This window comes from Salminus brasiliensis, chromosome 10 (assembly GCF_030463535.1).
Source record: "Salminus brasiliensis chromosome 10, fSalBra1.hap2, whole genome shotgun sequence".
Taxonomy (NCBI): Eukaryota; Metazoa; Chordata; class Actinopteri; order Characiformes; family Bryconidae; genus Salminus; species Salminus brasiliensis.
The window spans coordinates 38,511,680-38,534,871 of NC_132887.1; the positions used below are offsets into that span (position 1 = coordinate 38,511,680).

At 46.1% G+C, this 23,192-nt stretch overlaps 1 protein-coding gene across 1 annotated transcript in view; it reads right to left on the reverse strand.

Annotated features, from left to right (window-relative positions):
- dlgap2a (discs, large (Drosophila) homolog-associated protein 2a) overlaps positions 1-23,192 on the reverse strand; it is a 244,433-nt gene extending 221,241 nt beyond the window's left edge. Inside the window, 3 exon segments of the mRNA XM_072690048.1 lie at positions 617-664; positions 2,505-2,559; positions 23,097-23,192. Coding sequence (XP_072546149.1) covers positions 617-664; positions 2,505-2,559; positions 23,097-23,114 — 121 coding nt within the window. The 5' untranslated portion in view covers positions 23,115-23,192.

Below are 23,192 nucleotides of genomic sequence, written 5' to 3' on the forward strand. Positions count from 1 at the left end.
CAGTCCACCTCGCGAAATTAGGCCAACGTCCAAGACTGGCCTGGAAGACTGGGAGAAGACTAGCTATCTAGCTGAGCATGTGAGTATATATATATATATATATATATATATATATACACTGTACGGACAAAAGTATTGGGACACCTGCTTATTTGTTGTTTCTTCCAAAATCAATGCTAGCTATCATGCCCTGTGGAGCTAACCTTGTGCAAGACCAGCAGATAATTGGGATCCAACAATTGGGAAACATCTACCACCAGATACAAAACACACTGTGAAGGAGGAGGGGGGCAACTCGGCTAGCTAATACAATAGAAGGGGGGTCAGCTATACTGGCTAACTAGTAGCATGATAGCTAACACAGTCGAGGGGGTGGGCCAGGGCCAGCTTGCTAGCAAAATCGTCTGGCTAACGTACTGGGTCCTAAATGGTCCTTCTGTAAGATGCCGTCAGAGGGGATAGGATGTGTCCGGGGGAAGAACCGGCACAGCCGCCTGTTAGCTGGTGCGGATGCCAAAACCCTAAAGCCATCCAGAACCGGAGCTGAAGAACCACCATGAGAAAGAAGTTAAAACACAATAAAAACAGCAGCAGAGGTAAAGACTGGAGCAGGTACCTGAATATATCTCCCTGCTCTTCAACCTCATCAGCCACCTCTTCACACCTGCAACAATGTGAACAAGCCCGTCAAGACTTCTGGGCACCTACTGCAGGTCAGCCTACAGTTGACAGCGGCTAAGCTGGCTATTATGGGTTGCAGGGCAAGTAGTCGTATAATAATTGAATATTATGAAATAATTGTTTCAAATGTGTTAAAGTCCCAAAGAGGAATAGCTAACAGAGTGTGCGGTACACATGGTTTAGTCGAAACCCCTCTGAAGCTGCGGTGGCGAGGACCACCAGTAACAGTGATTCTAGACCTGGCTTTAAAAAGCAACGTCAACAACCTCTGGCATTAGCTCGGGTAGCAAGCACTGAATGACGTCTAGCACAACAGCAACAGAGCTAGCTAGCTAGCTCAAATCATGACCCTAATCACTGCTGTTAGCATGGCAGATGGTTAGCTAGCTTTTATTTACGATGGCGATGGTAATGATACTCTATCAGCTAAGGTTAGCGATCAGAATCACGATTTTAGCTAGCTAGCATTATTTATCTTAGGTGTGCGAACGAGGGTTCATAGCTAGTTAGCTAGCTAAGTAAGGCCCTATACGAATTGGGTTAGCTTATGAGGGGGACGTCCGTAGCATGTCTATGGTTCTTTCACAAGTGACGCTGGTTTTGGTCGAAGCAAAATTTCAACAACAGTTAGCCTTGAATTTGGTTTTGCAAGTGGGAAATAGGTTAGCATCTAGCGGATGGTGCATTTAGCATTAGCCAAAAACGATGACCACTGAGATCAGTGAAAAACAGCAGGTAATATGGCTTGTAATTATCTTACAATTTGAATTTAATTTAATTTAATTTAATTTAATTTAATTCAAATAGGGCTTAGATCAGCTACAATTCTCAACTAGAAAACCAAACTGGTGCCTTAGCAAGTTAGCTAACATTGTCCATAACAAGCATTAGCAAGGTAGCTATGTTAACTAATGAGGATTTGGCAAATGCTACAAAAACGGATCGTTCCGAGCATACTTAGCATTGAATTAATTAAGCAATATTTGAAGCCATGCAGCCATTTTCAAGATGAGACAAGATGGTGCAAAGATATGGATTTCTTGTCCTTACTCATAAAGAAAATAATCCAAATAATATCTAATAATATATAACAATAACGCAGCAGATCGTGGTGTATCTTTGTGTAATAGCATTGCCGTTACTATTTAAAGGGGCAGTCCACTATTTTTATCCATAATTTAGTGGCTGAGAGATGACCAGCTTGGTGATGCATGGTTGACCAGGTAATGCTCATCATGCTGGTCAGCCAACATAGCGTATGTCACATCTGATTTCAGTGATGCTGGTCAACCAGCTCTGTCATGTTGGTCATTATGGCAACTAGCTTGGTCATGCTGGCCAAGCTGGTTAACCAGCATAGTGTATGTCACATATGAAATTTGGTTGTGCTGGTCATTCTGGTTGACCAGCTTGGTCCAGCTTGGTCTTACTGGTTTTCTAGTCGCTAGGGTTGATCAAACCCTCAAGCTCAGCCAAAACCATTCCCTGTGCTGGTCAGGAGCTAAGCTGGTCGACCAGCTCCACCAGCTCCACCAGGGATGGTCTTCTACACCACAACATCTCTGCTATGGGACTTGCAGCACGCTGTTTGTTTGTGTACCATCTTGTCTCTGCCAGCCGTTCCCTGAGTGACGTTGGACGAGCCGCGCTCTCCTGAAAAGCCAGGTCAAGCGTCTTCCTCGCGTCAACACGCTGCTGCATGAGTGGCGTTTTGAGAGCAGCTGCCACTGCTGCGGCTTCTGCCTTTCTCTCTCCCCACCTGATCAGACAGCGTGTGTGTGTGTGTGTGTGTGTGTGTGTGACTGACAGACAGCTGTGTTTACCTGTGTTCCTATCTGGGAGGATACAGCAATGCTTCTGCAGTATGCCCGGCAACACCTGTTGAGGGAGGGAGAGAGAGAGGAGTGAGAGACGTTGAGGGAGGCAGGGAATAGGAGAGAGAGAGAGAGAGAGAGAGAGAGAGAGAGAGAGAGAGAGAGTGAGAGAGAGAGCATGGGACTACAGCGGAGCAGCACAAAGGCATGATTGCAGTCTAAATGACCACCAATTACAGGGTAAAATAGCACCGTCCTGATGTCGCTCGCGGGCTGCGCGCATGTACAGATGACCTGTGTGGAGATACACTATGCGTCCAAAAGTTTGTGGACACCCCTTTAAATGAATGCATTCAAGTTGCACCAATTCTCTAGTCTCTGTGGAGAAGTACTGCCAATAGAGTAGGACTCTCTGGAGCAGATAAACATCATGTACCTATTGAAACCGTGAAAGGCGTGGGCTAGAGGGGTATGAAGCCCACCAGCAGCATTGAGCTGTGGAGCAGTGGAACGGTGTTCCCCGGAATGATGGTTGGTGCTTCATCCAGTACTTTTGGGATGAGTTTGGGTGACAGTCAACATCCAGCATCCTACACCCTGACCTTATTAACACTGCTCTTGTTGCTGAATGCAATCAAATCCTCATAGCAATGCTATAGCTAAATCTAGCAGAGAGCCTTTCATGTTGGACTTGATGGAAAGACACTCATTTATTTCCCGCCCAAAATTTCATCGACCAAAAGGACGTTGATTAGCTTGGTCATGCTGGTTATTCTGGTCACCCAGCTTGGTGATGCTGGTTGACCAGCTCGGTCATGCTAGACCCAACCCATCCATTTATCGTACACAATCTCGTAGAAAAATTGTTAAAGCATTTTCTCTATTAAAGCTCCCGTTTCTGAGCTTCATCATGTTCCAAGTTCTCAAAACTGTACTGAGATATTATAAGACAAAAAAACATAGATTCCCCTAGCAAGTTTATTAGGCACACCTTTATTGGTTCTCCTGCCCAAAAACGAACGGACGTGCTAGCTAGCCTTTTAACCCGTAATAATTCATAATTAATCACAGAATATTGTTGTGATTAATGCCATTAAACTTTTTCAATCCATAGACACCACTATTTTAAATAAACGAATACAAGCCTTGAAAACTTGCCTGTGAGACCAAACATGTTTGAGAACGGTTTTAAACAACAGAAATCCGCTTTAGCTTCTTAGCGGAAAATTTTGCGCCTGACCAGCTCAAGTGGTTTTTCCGTGGAGCAGTGTGCTGTTATGGACCGCTAACTGCTCACGCTAACGGGGGAAACTGGGCGGTAGGGCCGAATATCACGCAGTAAACCGCTAAACAGGCCAGCAGTCCTGTTTGACTGTGGAGCCTGTGGATGTTCTGGTGTTCCAGCCAACATAAACCACAGAGAGCATAGACATCCTCTGCTGTTATCACACACACAGACTAACGCTGTACCACAGGGGAGTGTGTGTGTGTGTGTGTGTGTGTGTGAGTGAGTGTAAATAAGTGTGCGAGTGTGTGTGTTTTGTGTGTTTATGAGATACACAGGGCACAGTGACTGATTAGCAGTTCAGCCTGCGCTGATGAACCTCAGCAGTAATGGGATAAGTGATGGTTTGCCATGCTGGCAGTGAGAGGAGAGGTGACTGCTGACAGGTAAGTGTGTGTGTGTGTGTGTGTGTGTGTGAGAAAGAGAGAGAGAAAGTCGAAATAAAGAGAGAGGTATGACAGAGTGTGTGTGTGTGTGTGTAAGTAAGTAAGTAAGTCAGTAAATCCTTCATTCACTCCAGATTTCGCGCGTCAGCCGCAGCCTGAGGGGGCCGGTATAATTTCCTATAAACACCCCGCAGGGCCGACTCGTTGTTTTTAGCTCATCTGAAGCAGCTTACAGCGAAAAAGCCATTTATAGCCTTCTGCTAAACTCCAAACTCTCTCATCTCCCACAGAAAGAGGCAGGCGCGACACACCAGCCAGCGCTAGTGCACATGCTAAATGGGCCACGGCTGGAATTAGAGGCACATGATGCAAAACATGGCAGGTGTTCCTCTTCATAGCGACAGTTTGGTGAGAAATCTCATTTACAAATCCTCCCCTAACACAACAGTCAGTCACAGTGGTGTTTTGCGCCGGAGCTACGAGGCCAATGTAACAAACAAGCAATGGCTGCTACATCCTCCAGTCAGTGCCCGACTCTGGTTTAGCGTCCAAATACTTTATTTCAGTGTGGACCTGTTGTGTGTCAACCTTAAAGAGACCCAATCTTCCTGTTAATCTTCCCTGCTGCCAAGAGAATGAGACTAAATCGGATAAACATGAACCTATTGGCACCATGCTGTCTAATGCCAGGCATGGGCTAGAGGGGAATAAAGCCCCCCAGCATTGAGCTGGAATGATGGATGGTGCTCCACGAACAGCAATGCTCCTCTAAAATCTAGTAGAAAGCCTTCTTCCCAGGACAGTAGAGACGGTTACTCCAACAGAAGCGGGATCAGCTCTTTTTAATGTCCTTGATTTCAGAAGAAACAGTGAAAGAGCAGGTGTCCCAATACTTTTGTCTATTTACCTTTTTGGATTTTACTTAGTTTTAAAAGAGATTTCTCAGCCGTGTTTGTGCCTCAGGAACATGGTGTTGGATGAGTGGTCACACGTTCATGGTTGTGACATCACAAGGGCTTAGTTTCCATAGCCGATATGATACATAGCCGCGTGGGCTGACGAGCCCCAACGCAGGGGGGACTTTGGTCTTTTTAGATGTGGACCCTCTAAATCTTTTATCTAGAGTAGATGTAACAGGAGGCCAATGCTGGTGCGCTGGGCAGCATTTGGAGCGTTAGCCGTGTCGCTCTCCATCGATGTGCTCATTGTGGGGCTGTGACGCACAGAAGGCCGCATCGATCCAAAGCTGCTGGACGGTGTCTGTGACTCCTGGGCCGGTCCGGGCAGCGCAACTGTGAGAACGATCGGCGGATTTATCCCGCTGACATCTTTTGACTTGGCGCAATGGAGTCAATAGACGTCCTGTCCTGAAGAAGCCGGCCGGCAATGAGCGGAGCAGTGACCTGAGGAGGAACGGGGGGTCGTTTCTTTGTGTGAATTCTTCTGAATGAACAAGTGTTTCATTCACAAGAGGCATTCGCAGAACACCGGTTTGGGCTTCTTTCAGGACGTGGGCTCAGACGAAGACGCTCAAATGGTCATATATATATATTTATTTTTGTACATTTATTTACATTTTTATATATATATATATATTATATATATTTACATATATTTATAATATATATATATATTAGTAGAAAATATATATATATTTTTATGTATTTTTTATAGTTTAGGAGGAGAAAAATAATAATTATATATATATATATATATATATATATATATATATATATATATATTCGTAGAAAAAAAAAATTAAATATATTTTTTAAATGCATTTTTAATTAATTATTTTATTTATTTTTATAGTTTATGAGGACAAAATTGACCTGCCTTTTTCCTGTTACCAAACCCATACAGCACACAGAGCTGCTGTAATCCTTACCCTGCGAATATGATCTTGCGAATATGATCCAGTTCCAGTTAAAAGGGACTAAAGAGGCAAAAACATACAGTAGCACAGCAGATTAGCAGCACGCTAACAGCGCTAGCAGCTCGTTAAGGTAAAATGAATAGAGCAATATTTTAGGAAACCTGATCCAGGCTAAAGATCCATTAAACTAGTGGAAATCAACATGATCTGAGGCTTCTGGTATTATAAATAAAGTATTATTCCACGTTAAAGCTTCTAAAGGTGGAAAGGATCAGAGTAGCGTCTGAATACAGAACACTACACCCAGCGTAGCTAATGGAGCAGAAGGCCTGCTGTCATCCTCTTCCCACAGTCGCCCTTCTGTGGTGCTCTTCTGAGCTCTACAGTCATTTTCAGCTCTTCCCTTTTTTAAGGGTTTTCCGACTTTGGTTTGCTTTTCGCCGAGGAAAACGCCTGCTGTGTGATCTACACACTGGAAAACCAATCTGACCCAATTCAGTCTGGAACAGTCTGACGGCTGTGGGAGAGAAGTGCGTTTAGCTTAGAGAGGGAGAACTGTGGAGACAGACCTTTGGTGTAGGAAGGCTGTGCTATAGCTTTATAGGTTTACATTATTATATGGTTATTAGTTGGTGTAATTAATTATTAACAAGAGCAAAAATGTGCATTTTTTTAAAAATCCACAACATTAAACATTATGTTCGTCCTCCTTATATTATATACATATACATATTTTCCCACCTCAGCCCTAAAAATCCATAGTAATTTAATGCTTTTTATTGGAACGTGAGGCGTGTACCACCCCGTCACAGTAATACATTTTAAAAATATGATGTTTTCCTATTAGTAAAATGTACATATTTTAGAAAATAAAGAAAATATCTTTATTTTTATTTTATTCAATTATATATATATATATATATATATATATATATATATATATATATATATATATTATTTTTTTATTTATTTTTATTTATTTTTTTTAAGTTAAATATGAATATGATTTAATATGAGGGACCACCCTGTCACCGAAAACATGGGCACCCTTTCAAAAGTAATACATTTAAAAAATATGATGTTTTCCTATTAGTAAAATGTACATACTTTATACTTTTATTTAAATATGAATATGACCCCCCCCCCCCCAAAAAAAACCAATAAAAAACAAAACACTTTTCAAATCTAAGTTACATTATTTGATTAGTTGACAAAACATAACATTCAGCAATAATTTATGTAACATATCATTGCCTTTCTATCTCTTTTCTCTGTGACGGGGTCTACTATATCAATATAATATGGTTATAATATAATAATTATAATAATCTAATTATGGGTCCGTTGGCCTTGCGGTAGGTCAGCGGCGATACCGATGGATATCAGAGTGGCTTGTGGATCTGCCATGACCCCCGGATATGGAGTTTGTGTTGGAGAAGCTTTTCTCTGCTGCTGTGGGACAGAGTTAGCGCTCTGCCTTGGGCCGCTAAGTACAGGTGGAGCTGGGGACTGCTCTTGCGTGAAATTACTCTCTCTCCTACTACAACACTCCTCTCGCTCGCTCTGTCCCTTTCCGTCTCCGTACATCAGCACTGTGGCCTTCCGCTTTCAGAAGCCTGCCTGTAACCGGATTAGCATTCTAGGAACGTCCTGAAGTTTTAGGGAATGTTCTAGCGCTTGGCTCTGTTCCAGAGTTTGGTGTTTTTTTTAATGAGGTGGAATCCGGGAGGCCGGCGTGGAAATCAATACTCCGAGCATTTCATTCATTTGCCGCCACTTTGTGTCAGCGGCGGTTCAGAGGGAAGCAGCTGAGCCTGGCTGTGCTCAGGCATACAGCCATGTTTAAAGCTCACTGCTGTGCTAAATCTGCAGTAGCCGTAGTGGCTGACTGACATGTCGGAAGCACCGGATTCATGGAAGCAAGCTGTAGTAAAAGACTCAAAGGATGGGTATTAAACATCTGAGCAGGATTTTCTTCCTTAATTGACCAGCCACTTTATTAGAAACCCCTCCCTTGTAGCTCCCCCATGCTGGTGTACTTGCTCGTGTCGGCCGTCATCTAGCCCTTCATCAGTGTTCTTCAGTTTCTGACCATTCATACGCTACGGCACATACGGAATGGGTCGTAATGTTCAAATTTTGGGGATCGATATTGGTTTTTGGTTCCGAAAAACTAGTCGACAGCTAGAAATCAGGCTGTAAACCAGAGTACCACCTGTCAAACATGGTGGAGGTACTGTTGTTACCATGTTTAAAACTTAGGCCGCGTCCTAATGTCCTAATGTGTCCTACACACTGATTAGTACACTAAATATTACCATACTAACCCAACAGGAAGTGATGAAGCGTTGCTGTGCCATATGTGGCCGCACTGAGGCCTTCAGCAGGCACTCTGAGGTCGCCCCTGCTGTCGGGAAGACTTCCCCTGGAGAGATGAAGAGTATAAATGGCAGGCGCATAATCTGATCTCCTCCTCAAGCCTCGGGTGTTTACAGCCTGTCGTCATATTGAGAAGCTTCCCGAAGCTTCTGTATGTTAAGATGATGATCCAGCAGAGGAGCATTGGGTGGCTCATGTGATGCAGACCAAATTCTGCTGGAGTTTAAGGCTACACGCCAATCGGCCATAACATTAATACCACCATCAGCCTAACACTGAACTAGTAGAAGGTGTCGTTGTGCTGCCACAACAGATCTGAGCATTCAAGGCATGGAGACTTCCACAAGGCCTAGTGTCTGGACCCCTTCAGTCCTGTAAGTTGTGAGGTGGGGCCTCCTCGAGCACCCATGAGCACCAGGGCCCTGTCGCTGGTTTACCCGTTGTTCTTTCTTGTTGCAATTTTGGTAGGTACTGACCTGATGTTTTGGAGATGTTCTGACCCAGTCGTCCAGCCATCACAGTTTGGTTCTTGCCCATGTGTGGATCCTTTTTCCTGCGTCAACACATCACCCTCAAGAACTGACTGTTCACTTGCTGCCTAATGTGTAGATTCGACTCCTTGAGAGTAGATGTAGATAATCAATGTTTTCCACTTCGTCTGTCAGTGGTGTTAATGTTATGGCTGCTCGCTGTATATATACTATTATGCTATGTGGTTTTAACCCACTGATCACATATCGCCTCAGCCATGGTGTTGCATTTGCTTGGTAAGTAATAAACGTGATCTATCAAAGCCCAAAAATTCATAGGTTTGGATTTTGCCGGTGTCAGAAACTCTCTTTTCGGAAAGAATATGTCATAGATCAGCCTCATTTAATGAAACGCCAACTCTAATTCAGATCAGAATGTGGGCTGGCGATTACTCCCGACCAGACAGTCATTTTTCCACAATACGAGAACGCGGTGTGATCACGACCCCATGAATGAAGCAGATCCATAAGCACCAGACAACAATCAATGAGGCAAGGACAATTGGCTTTTCATTCTTTGAGCACATCATTATGCTCAAGTACTTTGGGGAGGGTGGGGGGGGGGGGGCAGGGGTGTGATTGGGGCTGCTTTTGCTAGAATATTTTACTGGGGTAAAATCGCCTAGTTAACTTACTGACGCCAGTCTTCACCTTGTTCTAGTGGGATGGAATTTAGGGATTTTTTTTATTTATCTGAATTTTTACCCATTTTCTCCCACATCTGGATTGCCAATTACCCGAGCCCTACATACCCCCCCCCCCCCAAACACACACCAGTGAGGGCGGATCATCGCACAATCATCACCTCTCATTTTTCGAACTGCTGCCAATGCACCATCACCGGGCAACCAACGCGTCTGGAGGGCCGTTGGCCACATACCCGGCTTCGACGCACCAGCCCGCAGCCACCAGTGACAGCCAGCACCGCAGCGAAGTGATGTGGGGAGAGAGCGCCATCTAGCCACCCTGGAGAGAGCAAGACTAACTGTCGGGGCCTCTCGGCTGCCAATGACTATTCGAACCAGCGATCCTCTGGTCATATGGCCCCCATATTTTTCTGTCCAATTTATCCCAGTTTCTCCCAATTTGGTACTGCCAATTAACCCACCCATTCAGAGACCCCCTGAATGGTCCATCTCGACGTCATTAGACCCTCTGCAGCGTACAACAACTGCTGCCAGCTGAGCTAACATTTAGCTAGCATGTAGTTGCCTTTTATTGTAACGAATGAGCTCTGGAACTGCCACAGTCTCTGGCTAAAAGACGATGCTAGCTAGCATATGGTACCATCTGAACCGTATCTCACCCAAATGGGGGCCCAGCATCCATCGGTGTTCGCTAGCAGCTCATATAAGTGCTGCTAGTGCTAGGGGGAGCTGCAAACAGGTGGGTTAATTGGCAGTACCGAATCAGGAGTACCTTTACACGGGTGTTCTTTTCTATTTGGGGTTCTAGACGACTATTAAAATCTGTCTCGTGACAAACACTTATGATGTTAACCCATCGTCAACAACACCGCCAACTCCTACCTTAGGAGGAACAATTAATGAACTCAAGGAACGGCCATTCGGGCCACGACAAGGCTTCTAAATAAAAGGTCGCAAGTCGTAGACGAGACAACGCGAGCAGGAGCTGTCACGCAGTCACGCAGTGTGAATACAGACCCATTCTGGTTACAATAGAGCCCTATTAAACCACCGCGAGTCACTCGGCTTCATAATACCCCGTCCACCTGCCGCTCTCTTTGTCCCGCGGTAATTACTGCGGCCCGAGTGGCCATTCCGCTCATTTACAAATTCATTTCACCTTGCCGAATGGTGCAATTGCCCTTTCGGGAGAAAAAGTTGGAACAGCCAAGCACCAAATGCGGCGGGACGTCTGTCAGAGTTATTAACTAAACCCAGGTGTGTATTAATACTGCGACGGTGTGCAGTGGAGCGAAATGAACAGTCAGAGGAGTGCGCAGGAAAAGAACGCCCACAGCTCTGCTCATTAACGCTCCTCATTCAACTCGTGAAGACGTTGATAATTGGCATTGGAGTTGAGAGCTTAAGGACGTTAGCGTCTACAACCTTAACCCCTTCAACTACGGGCTTACTACGTGCTGAGCTAGCTGTGTTAATTATTATAAACTATGAAGGCCACTCAATTCTTCATGGCTTAGAGACATTGCCGCAATTCCTTCAGACTGTTCAGAAGCTCTTTCTTGTTGTGACCTCGTCCCAAAGCTGTTCTACTGGGTTCAGACCTGGTGACTGGAAAGTAAGGGCCGCAACGACTAATCGACTTATGCCTGGCACCACACGGCAGGGCAATAATGTCTGTTTAGGAAGCCTTAAGGCCACCAGATGGCGCTCTGAACACCATGGTTAAAACAAAGACTCGGAAGTGGATTGGGATTCAAATAGACGATAACTGATACATTAAAATATCCCTACTTTAAGTATGTTCTAAGGGTACAAAAACAAAACACAGAAAAATCAACATGATAAGATTATGTCGATAAGAGATGGAGAAAGTCGGTTTCCATTCTTTTTTAAAATTAATTGCCCAGCCCTACCCTTCGGTGAACACTGGAAAAGCCACAGTCCTAAGGCCTGGGTCGCCCAGCATCCCTAACAATGCATCTGGTGACTGGGAAGTAAGGGTCCCTGGTAGTTGTTCGTCACATCCTGCCCTAAATAAAAACACCACCCGCACGCCAAAGAGTCCCGGCTCTTCAAAAACCTCAAATATTCTCGTAGAAGTTTCTCGCAAACTGCTACGTTGCACAAAAACGGCCAAGAGTGTCTCAAATGAAGTAGCAAACCAACCCGAAAAGGACGATGAGGCTGTGGTTTGTACAGCAAGTATGCTGGCTAGCTAGATAGCTAATGATTACGAATTCAGTGGACATTTTAGTCCACTTCAAATCAGTGTGATCCGTAACTTGCTAAAACCTCAAATAATGCTGTTGGCTAACTGCTGAGCTACTGACAGAAATGTCGACCATAAAAACTTGGGACTAACAGAAAGGAGAATGAGAGGCCGGGTTAGGGTTGGGTTTGGACTCGTAACCGGCTATCTAGGCTTAGCTAAGTTAGCCAACAGGCCGTGTTCCAGCTAACTGAGGCTCAAAACCCACAGATTTAGAGGATAAAGCCTCATATATCATTCGAGGGAAAGGTCTTAGGAGTGTTTTCCACTGTTTTCAGGCTCAGTTAGTAGACTGGCTCATCCAGGTTTGCTTGCTCTACCTACCTACTCTAATCGAGCTTAGCATGACCACAGCAACTACGGTGGGCCTTTCAGAGCCACATCAACAATCAGTGAGCTCTCTGAAAAAGGCCCATGGGGGAAAAGGGCTTATTTGGCAGGGTACTAGAAGTTCGACACATCAGACACGGCATGATTTTGAGAAACCGTACCCTATGTGCTCTGAGGGCCACAGGAAGCTACCGGCTCTACCAGCAAGACAGCAGCCGCACCATTAAGGAGTCAACACAACCGCACCCTCCTAAATTAGGAGCTCTGTTTCAGGTGGATAAACAGAAAAGCCGCAGGACACCGCAGTGAGTGCGAGTGTGTGAGTGTAAGATCTCACAGAGAGAGAGAGAGAAAGAGAGAGAGAGAGAGAACTAATGCAATGCCAGTCACATTTAAGATTCAAGCAGACTACAGTGCCTTCCAGAACTGAGAGCGGGCGAGCAGGCGAGCGGGCGAGCGAGAGAGTGAGCAAGCGAGCGAGAGAGATGCAGAAACAACTGCTGCAAACAGGACGGCACCTGAGCAGCATGCAGAGCACTGCCGCCTCACTGCAACTGCCGACAGCACTTTCTCGCTCTCTACGACCCCCCCCCCCCCCCCTTAAAGTGATAGTCCAGTGAAACATCTGATTGACATCACTCCACCCCTGACCCAGGTGTAATCAATCACACGTGACTGAAGTCGGTGGGCTGAAGTTTGTTTCGTGAGCTTTGTGCGGGAACTGCTACGCTAGGGGCAGTGGTGGCTCAGCGGTTAGAGCACCGGGTTATCGATAACAGGGTTGTGGGTTCGATTCCCGGGCTCGGCAAGCTGCCACTTTTGGGTCCTTGAGCAAGGCCCTTTACCCTCTCTGCTCCCCGGGCGCTGGAGTTGGCTGCCCACCGCTCTGGGTGTGTGTGTGTGTGTGTACTCACTGCCCCTAACACGTGTGTGTGTGTGTGTGTGTGAGTGTGTTCACTACCAGATGGGTTAAATGCGGAGGACACATTTCGCTGTACAGTGTACAGTGACAAATACGTGCACCTTTACCTTCACCTTTACCTTTAATAACAGGTCATGGAAACGAATAGTTACCAAAATCGCCACTTCACTGCCTTGTCCTCAGGTAATCTCTAGCTTCACAAACTTGACATGGAAGGTTACGCCCCACCAATCAGCTTCCTGCAAACTAGGGCTATTAAACGAATATATTAATATTTATTATTGATACATATCAAATCTGACATTTTTTTAATGATACCGTGACGTTATGATATCCACACTATCCAACACTTGCGAGGTGTCCACGAAGCAACCTAAGAAAGGACGATTAGCCTGTGGTTTGTTTAGCACGTATGCTAGCTAGCTAGCTAATAATTGTGAATCCATGGGTGTGTTTTTGATGTAGCACTGCCAGTCAAATGACCCCTTCCTATCAAAGTAGGTGCTTCCAGCCCACGTTCAGCCACGTATCCCACTAACAACCCAGTTCCAAACAGCGCTCAACTCAGCTGTAAAGAACCAAACCCCTCCACTCTGATTGGTCCTCCGTTCGTAAGGCATTTTGGGTAACGTGGTTTGGGCCGCAATAATGATTGAGAAATGAGACCCGCTACAGCCCCGGGGTCCTTGAGGGTTAGCGCACCTGATGACTGCAAGGGAGCCATTTGGGACGAGGCTAACCTCTTTAGCAATAGCTTGAGGATCTTAGATTACTTCAGAAGTGTGGGTGAAATGAGTGTGTGATGATTTAGGCTCCAGTGTGAAGCTAAAGGAGCTAACACCACGCGCTAGACATCGGCTGAATGATGGGGAAACTGCGTAAGCTTGATTTCGTTTAAATGTTCGTTTAAATGTTCGTTTAGGGCCACAGTCGCCCGGTGATCACGGTTTCCTCCACAAACAGACTCCACGGTCGTCCGCCGCTTTACCCACCAAAGGGAAAGATACAGTGGGGTGGCTGCATTTTCACAGTGGTCAAACAGCAGCCGTTAATTAGAGTGGTTCTTTTTTCCGAGGTCGGTGCTGCCAAAACCTGGAACCGGACCTAGAAGCCTTGAAGTAATAAGTAAAAAAGGCCGAATTCCCTCAGGAGCTGCTTTCCAGTAATGATGCCGGGGGAAGATGCTGAGGGGTACGTGCTTGTAGACGGGACAATGCTTTTGAATTGGACCACACAATTGACCATATTAGCTGCAGATGCCTGGACGTATGCATGGACAGGCATGGATGGACCACATCTAGGACTGTGCACATTCCCAAATGCATTTCACACTGATGCATGCACATATGTAGGTATGTAGGTACTCTGCCCTGCATCTGCATCATGCCTTAGAGGAGCTAATCTGGCCAATAAATTAAAGCTGGACACGAGATATCCCAGCTCACGTGGGTAAAACGGGGGCTAGGGGGGTTCCAGGTGGACATGGGCTCTGAGTGGGTGTGTAAATGTGTTGTTACTGGGATTTCCCAAATGGGCCCAACTCTAAACTAACAGGGTTCCCATCTAAGCTCTAACATTCACTGTACAATGTTTAACCCCTCCTGGGCCCATCATTGACCCTGGTAGGACCCTGCTGGGCATCCATATCCATAATGAAACCCATGGACAAAACTTTTTGGGCTAGCCAGTTGGGCTACCCATACCCATGTCCAGTAAAATGCAGTGAAACAAGCACCATGCTGTCCTTATTGTTAGATGCGCTGTTACAGCATTTTTTTTTTTTTTGCCTCAGATGCCCATCTTGCCCACAGGGGCAGGATGAAACCAGTGTCCTGCAGAAGTAGCCGCTAGAAGATGGGCCCTAAAAGTGTTGAGTCAGGGAATGTTGGGTCCATGGATTCATGCTGTTACGGCCAAACCATCTAAAAGCCTCATCAGAACCCGGGATTCATAAGACCAGGCTCTGCTTCTCCGGCCTTCAGCTGTCCAGTGTTGGTGAGCCAGTGCTGAGCCACTGCAGCCTCAGCCTTCTGGTCTTGGCTGACAGACGTAGAACCTGGTGTGGTTTCTGCTGTTGTATCCCATCCATCTCAGCTTTCACTGTTATAAGATCAGGAACCACCAAGACACACAGCGCTGCTAGAACTCCACCTATCTGCACTTCAGGAGTTGAGAAGTTGTGCAGAAGCTTCACCCGTTCACTGACACTCTCTTCAGTGCTCGGCTTGGCTGGATGCTGAGTTCCACACACACTCTACCATCCTTTCATTCCATGCATCATTACTTGGCTCCAGTTAGTCACTTCCCAGCAGTCATTTTAACACACACACACACATATATATACACACGCACACACACACACACACAAGCCTTGGCTCCATTCATTCATCTATTCGGTGCAGCCCCGCTTGGCTCTGCTGCTCTGTGTGCTCAGTGTGGGCACTTTCACACGCCTGCATTATAAATGAGAAGGACACTTCACTGCCACTTCTTTCCCTCTCACACACTCCTCACACACACACACACACACACACACACACATACGACCACTTCAGCATGGCACAGATGCCGTCTGAATGTCCCAGCTGCAGAGGACATCCCTGCATCGCAGCCAGCACCTCTCAACCATTCGGGACGGTGCCAGCATGGTCTTTTCATCTGTTTTAAACACACACACATACACACACACACACACACACATACTCACACACACACACACACACACACACACACACACACACTCAGTTATTACTGACATATATGCATACAGACACATAAAAATTCACTGAGGTGATATTACACAAAAAAAAACCCCCACAGAATTATGGTCTCCCATCTGGTTGCCATGGTGTTCATTGGTGGTCACTAGGGTGCTGCTAGGTGATTGCTATTGCATCCCAGACGGTTGCTATGCTGTTGCAACATGGTTGCTATAGTATCCCAGGTGGTTGCTATGAATTTGCTATGTCGGTTCTACATGGTAGCTACAGTGTTGCAAGGTAGTCGCAATTATGTTGCTGGGTGGTTTCTACAGTATCACAAGTGGTTGCTATGATGTTGCTATGCTGTTTTTATGGGGTAGCTTTAGCGTTGCAAGGTGGACGCTATTGTGTTGCTGGGTGGTTTCTACAGTATCACATGTGGTTGCTATGGCGTTGCTATAGTGTTGCTAGGTGGTTCCTATGTTGTTCCTAGCTGGTCACTATAGTGTTGCTAGGTGGTTGCCATTGTATCCCAGGTGGTTACTAAGGATTTGCTATGCTGTTTCCACATGGCGTTCGTTGCAAGGTGGATGCTATTATGCTTCTAGGTGGTTGCTATAGTATCCCAAGTGGTTCCTATGTTGTTCCTAGATGGTCACTATAGTGTTGCTACGTAATTGCCATTGTATCCAAGATGGTTGCCATGGTAGCTATAGTGTTGAAAGGTGGTCGCTATTATGTTGCTGGGTGGTTTCTACAGGTGGTTGCTGCGGTGTTGCAAGGTGGTTGCTAGATGTGTGTTGCAAGGTTGTTTGGAGGTTGTAATTGTGTTACTAGGTGGTTGCTGTAGTATCCCAGGTGGTTGCATTTCTGGCATCAACAAATTTGACAACATTCATCAAGTCGTACAGGAGATATGTGACGGACGCTAAGCTAAGGCCACACGGCTCCACTCCGTCTTGGAAATGGGACACCACAAGACGTACGCAAACACTTCCCACCTTACAAGCTGTCTATTGATTTCCACTTTGCACCTGATTGCAATCTGGCAGCCTCTCGGTCAGGCTTCACCAACGACCTTCTCGCTGCGGAAGGTCAGCGGCGTGCGGGCAGCAATACACAAACAGCAACGGCGGCTAAGATGCTTCAGGTTTGCTCTGGAGCTACGAGGCTAATGTGTTAGATCTCTCAAACTCAACCAAAGTCTTTTATGAGACGGTTTGAGGCGTGAGGGTGATGATTTAGCATGCTAGTAACGCTAACTGGTGGGGTATAAGCTTCCATCACTTGTTAGCTACATTAGCATTAGCTGTTAGCTCCAGTGCAAAACTAAAGAAGCATTACTTCAGACAGCAAGTCTGCATGTCTTGGCTGATCGAGTACTGGTTGACTGATGAGGGGGAGACTGCGAAGTACACTGGGTTTATGTGGACAAAAGTTTGTGGACACCGTCTTATCCAATGTTTCTTTTGAAATCAAGGGAATTCAAAAGGTCTGCCCCTCTTGCTGCAGTGACTAGCCTATCCCACCTCTTTGGGAAGGCTTTGCACTACATTGTAGGACACTGCTGTGAGGATTTGATTGCATGCAGCCACACTTGCACATTTACAGTACTTCCGTAAAATTACAGTCCAACAAAAGAGGGTTCCTTAGTAAAGGTAGGCGTTCAATTTAGAACCAAGACAACTCAAATGAGAAGTTGAATGAATATTGGATGGTTCTTTAAAGAACCTGTAAAAACAAAAAGGGGTTTCGGTACTGTTGTGTCAAGTCAAAGAACCCTTTAGTATCCTCACTACTAAGGCTCCAAGGGTCCTTTAATTAAGTCATTGGTGGAAGGCCGGTTCTTGGGGGTTCTTGAGGGGGTTCTTGAGGGGTTCTTGGGTTCTTTAGTAAAGATAATCACCCTATTGACCTCTAGAGCTTCACTTTCCATTGGCAATGATCTACACCATCTCTAGCGATGCACCAGCTGTGATTTTTAAGGCCCATTCCAAATTTCTTGGCAACCCGACTGGCTCTTGGTTGATGTTCTTGAAGGGTTCTTTGGTAAAGCTAATGACCTTATTGACCTCCAGAGCATCAAATGTTGTGGTCACTGCTTTCCATGGAAATTATACAAGCTGGGTGCACCTTAAAGCAGCCGGGTTCCTTCATTAGAAGGGGTGTCCACATACTTTTAGACACATAGTGTATCAGACTAGCACTGTCCACTCACTCCATCTATCATCACTGCGTACAGGCCACAGGCCGGGCACTCAGTCGCTCTGATCCAGCCTGACCCCAGCGTGCACTGAAAGCTTCGGTCAGCAGTCGTCCTGCGCTGAGTGTGTGTTTCCTGCGGCTCTGCGAATGGGGTGTGTGGGGGGGGGGGGGGGGACACTCATGCTCCCCTTCCCTCTGTTTCTCAACTACTGTAAGTCAAATCTTCACTGCATTATATAATCTGTTTAGCGCCGTTTTAAAGAGCAGTTTGGAAAAAGTGATGCCTTCTCTCACATGCTCTCGCGCTCTCTCTCTCTTTCTTGCGCGCCGCCTCTTTCATATTCATACACCATTCGCCACTTCCTTTCACCTCACACTCGCTTTGTGCCTCTCTTTTTCTCACCTCCTTCCTCACAAACCCTTCTGCCTGCACTTCTCTTTGTTCCTTTCCCTCTCTCTCTCTCTCTGTATGTGTAACACAGACTAAATAGGACTCTGACAATCCTCTTGCAGCAGTAGCTCAGCCACAGACATGACTCAGTACAGATGAATGCCTCCCCACTTCAGCCGTAAACACAGAATCCTGAGCCTGCTGGAGTACTTCTGTCTGATTGCCAGTGGTCTTCAACCCTGATCCTGGAGAGCTAGTGACCCTGGATCCAACCCTGATCCAACCCACCTAATGCCACGAACTGCTACCCTCTCAGTCCTTGATTGCCGGAATGGGGTGTGTGAGATTTGGGATGAAGCTGAAACCAGCAGGAGGAGGGTTGAAGACCACTGATCTACACCATTTCTCGGGACCGCGCACCAATAATGCTTTTTAAGGCCCGTTCTAATTTCTCTAGAGGCTTTTTTGAGGGGTTCTTTTGTAAAGGTAATGATTCGATACAGAATCATTTAAATGAATCTTGTGGATGGTTCTTTTTTAGAATCATTTCAAACATGGTTCAAAGCAGTTCCACTATTTTCACAAACCAAAGAACCCTCTTTCTCCGAGCTTCTCAGGCTTCAGCGGCTTTGTATTTAAAGCAACTCTATGGAAAATTGGCCGTTCTTGCTCCTGAGCTCCCCCTGCAGTTCCGGAGTGTAATTCACGCTTTAATGATGCCACTAAAGGACATTTTCGTTTTTCTGGACAAGCTGAGAGAAGCCCGCCGACAAGCGACGACAGCGACCCTCCTCTCCCTGTTACAGTTAGTGGAGGTAATGGTTCAATATAGAAACAAGCCCACTCAAAAAGGAGCACCTGAATGCTAACATCTGCACTGGTGGATGTTCTACTAACTACTATCTTTGTCTGTATGAAGGCCTCACGAGATGTTTAGTTAAAGCAATGGCAGTATACTCCACCAGGACCGCTCAAGGAACCATCTGCATTGGTGGACAACGTGATATAGATGGTTGTTATAACAAGGCTGAACCGCGGAGGCTCCACCTCGCAACCTTCTTGTAGTGGAAGCTGTTTTGGTGGCACGTGGAGGACCAACCGCACATTTGACAGGTGGTCATAATGTTTTGGCTCACTGCTTTTTTTGTTTATATATATATATATATATATATATATATATATATATATATACATACATCAATCAGCTATCAGCTATAACATGAAAAACACCTACCTCCTCCATTGCGCTTTGACCCATGGAGGCATGGCCTCCACAAGACCCATTAAGGTGCCCTGTGGACTAACATGAAAAGCAGATCCATGGATCAGATCTGATTGGTTACTTTTAACCCACTGCATTAAGGGAACATCTCACAAGACCTGCCTGCCACTTTGGAGGTCGTCTAACCATCCCAATTTGGACTTCAACCAACACATGGACTTCAAGGACTGGCCGTTCACTTGCAGCTGTCGCTGGAACCGGATAATCTGTGGCTGATCAGTGCATGTATTCATTAGTCCCGCCTTTTTACCGCCACTATAGGTCTAAATGTACCCACAGCTACACCAACCATTGGTCAAACTGCTTAAGTCCCGCCTTCTCACCACCACTTTTGGGCTACATGCACCTACAGCTACATCAACCATTGGTCAAACTGCTTAAGTCCCGCCTTCTCACCATCACTTTTGGGCTACATGTACCTACAGCTACATCAACCATTGCTCAAACTGCTTAAGTCCCGCCTTCTCACCACCACTTTTGGGCTACATGTACCTACAGCTACATCAGCCATTGCTCAAACTGCTTAAGTCCCGCCTTCTCACCACCACTTTTGGGCTACCTGTACCTACAGTTACATGCAGCCATTGGTCAAACTGCTTAAGTCCTGCCTTCTCACCATTACTTTTGGGCTACATGTACCTACAGCTACATCAACCATTGGTCAAACTGCTTAAGTCCCGCCTTCTCACCATTACTTTTGGGCTACATGTACCTACTGCTACATCAACCATTGGTCAAACTGCTTAAGTCCCGCCTTCTCACCATCACTTTTGGGCTACATGTACCTACAGCTACATCAACCATTGGTCAAACTGCTTAAGTCCCGCCTTCTCACCACCACTTTTGGGCTACATGTACCTACAGCTACATCAACCATTGGTCAAACTGCTTAAGTCCCGCCTTCTCACCACCACTTTTGGGCTACATGTACCTACAGCTACATCAACCATTGGTCAAACTGCTTAAGTCCCGCCTTCTCACCACCACTTTTGGGCTACATGCACCTACAGCTACATCAACCATTGGTCAAACTGCTTAAGTCCCGCCTTCTCACCATTACTTTTGGGCTACCTGTACCTACAGCTACATCAACCATTGGTCAAACTGCTTAAGTCCCGTCTTCTCACCACCACTTTTGGGCTACATGTACCTACAGCTACATCAACCATTGCTCAAACTGCTTAAGTCCCGCCTTCTCACCACCACTTTTGGGCTACATGTACCTACAGCTACATCAGCCATTGCTCAAACTGCTTAAGTCCCGCCTTCTCACCACCACTTTTGGGCTACCTGTACCTACAGCTACATCAGCCATTGGTCAAACTGCTTAAGTCCCGCCTTCTCACCACCACTTTTGGGCTACCTGTACCTACAGCTACATCAACCATTGGTCAAACTGCTTAAGTCCCGCCTTCTCACCACCACTTTTGGGCTACATGTACCTACAGCTACATCAACCATTGCTCAAACTGCTTAAGTCCCGCCTTCTCACCATCACTTTTGGGCTACATGTACCTACAGCTACATCAACCATTGGTCAAACTGCTTAAGTCCCGCCTTCTCACCATCACTTTTGGGCTACATGCACCTACAGCTACATCAACCATTGCTCAAACTGCTTAAGTCCCGCCTTCTCACCACCACTTTTGGGCTACATGTACCTACAGCTACATCAACCATTGGTCAAACTGCTTAAGTCCCGCCTTCTCACCACCACTTTTGGGCTACATGTACCTACAGCTACATCAACCATTGCTCAAACTGCTTAAGTCCCGCCTTCTCACCACCACTTTTGGGCTACATGTACCTACATCTGCATCAACCATTGGTCAAACTGCTTAAGTCCCGCCTTCTCACCATCACTTTTGGGCTACATGTACCTACAGCTACATCAACCATTGGTCAAACTGCTTAAGTCCCGCCTTCTCACCATCACTCTTGGGCTACATGTACCTACAGCTACATCAACCATTGGTCAAACTGCTTAAGTCCCGCCTTCTCACCACCACTTTTGGGCTACATGCACCTACTGCTACATCAACCATTGGTCAAACTGCTTAAGTCCCGCCTTCTCACCATTACTTTTGGGCTACATGCACCTACTGCTACATCAACCATTGGTCAAACTGCTTAAGTCCCGCCTTCTCACCACCACTTTTGGGCTACATGTACCTACAGCTACATCAACCATTGGTCAAACTGCTTAAGTCCCGCCTTCTCACCACCACTTTTGGGCTACATGTACCTACAGCTACATCAACCATTGGTCAAACTGCTTAAGTCCCGCCTTCTCACCACCACTTTTGGGCTACATGCACCTACAGCTACATCAACCATTGGTCAAACTGCTTAAGTCCCGCCTTCTCACCACCACTTTTGGGCTACATGCACCTACTGCTACATCAACCATTGGTCAAACTGCTTAAGTCCCGCCTTCTCACCATCACTTTTGGGCTACATGTACCTACAGCTACATCAACCATTGGTCAAACTGCTTAAGTCCCGCCTTCTCACCACCACTTTTGGGCTACATGTACCTACAGCTACATCAACCATAGGTCAAACTGCTTAAGTCCCGCCTTCTCATCATCACTTTTGGGCTACATGTACCTACAGCTACATCAACCATTGGTCAAACTGCTTAAGTCCCGCCTTCTCACCATCACTTTTGGGCTACATGTACCTACAGCTACATCAACCATTGGTCAAACTGCTTAAGTCCCGCCTTCTCACCACCACTTTTGGGCTACATGTACCTACAGCTACATCAACCATTGGTCAAACTGCTTAAGTCCCGCCTTCTCACCACCACTTTTGGGCTACATGCACCTACAGCTACATCAACCATTGGTCAAACTGCTTAAGTCCCGCCTTCTCACCACCACTTTTGGGCTACATGTACCTACATCTACATGCAGCCATTGGTCAACTGTTGTGAATCATTTTAGATTTGTCAAATTATCAGTGATTAAGTTATTTTCTTTATACATATATACACAGACAGACAGGTAGACAGACAGGTAGCCCTACACCTATAAGGAGAGTCTATAAAAATAAAAAAATAAAAAACTTTGTAGAAACTTCTCTTCTCCTCTGCTGCTGCACCTACAGCCAGTCTGAAGCTCCTCTTTCTCCACCCTGGACAGATCTAACAGCACCTCTGAACGACCTGCCATCCTTCCCCCTCGGCCACAACGAGCCACAACCAGAAGTGCAAGCGGAGTCACCAGAAGCCTACAGTGAGAGAACATCAGCAGGAGAAGCAGCATCAGCAGGAGCAGGGCATGGAGGTGAGAGGGGGTCCGTTGCCAAGCAAAGCGCGAGCCCTCCTCCTCATCCTCCTCCTCATCCTCCTCCTCCTTCACTTTTCCACAAGCTTAAATAAAGCCACACCAACCTTCTTCAGTGCTGACATGGTAGGTCATTCCTGTGCACAGAGCTCCTCTCTTACATGTTGGAGACGCCTGTGAAGTTTTCTCTGTATGTGTGTGTG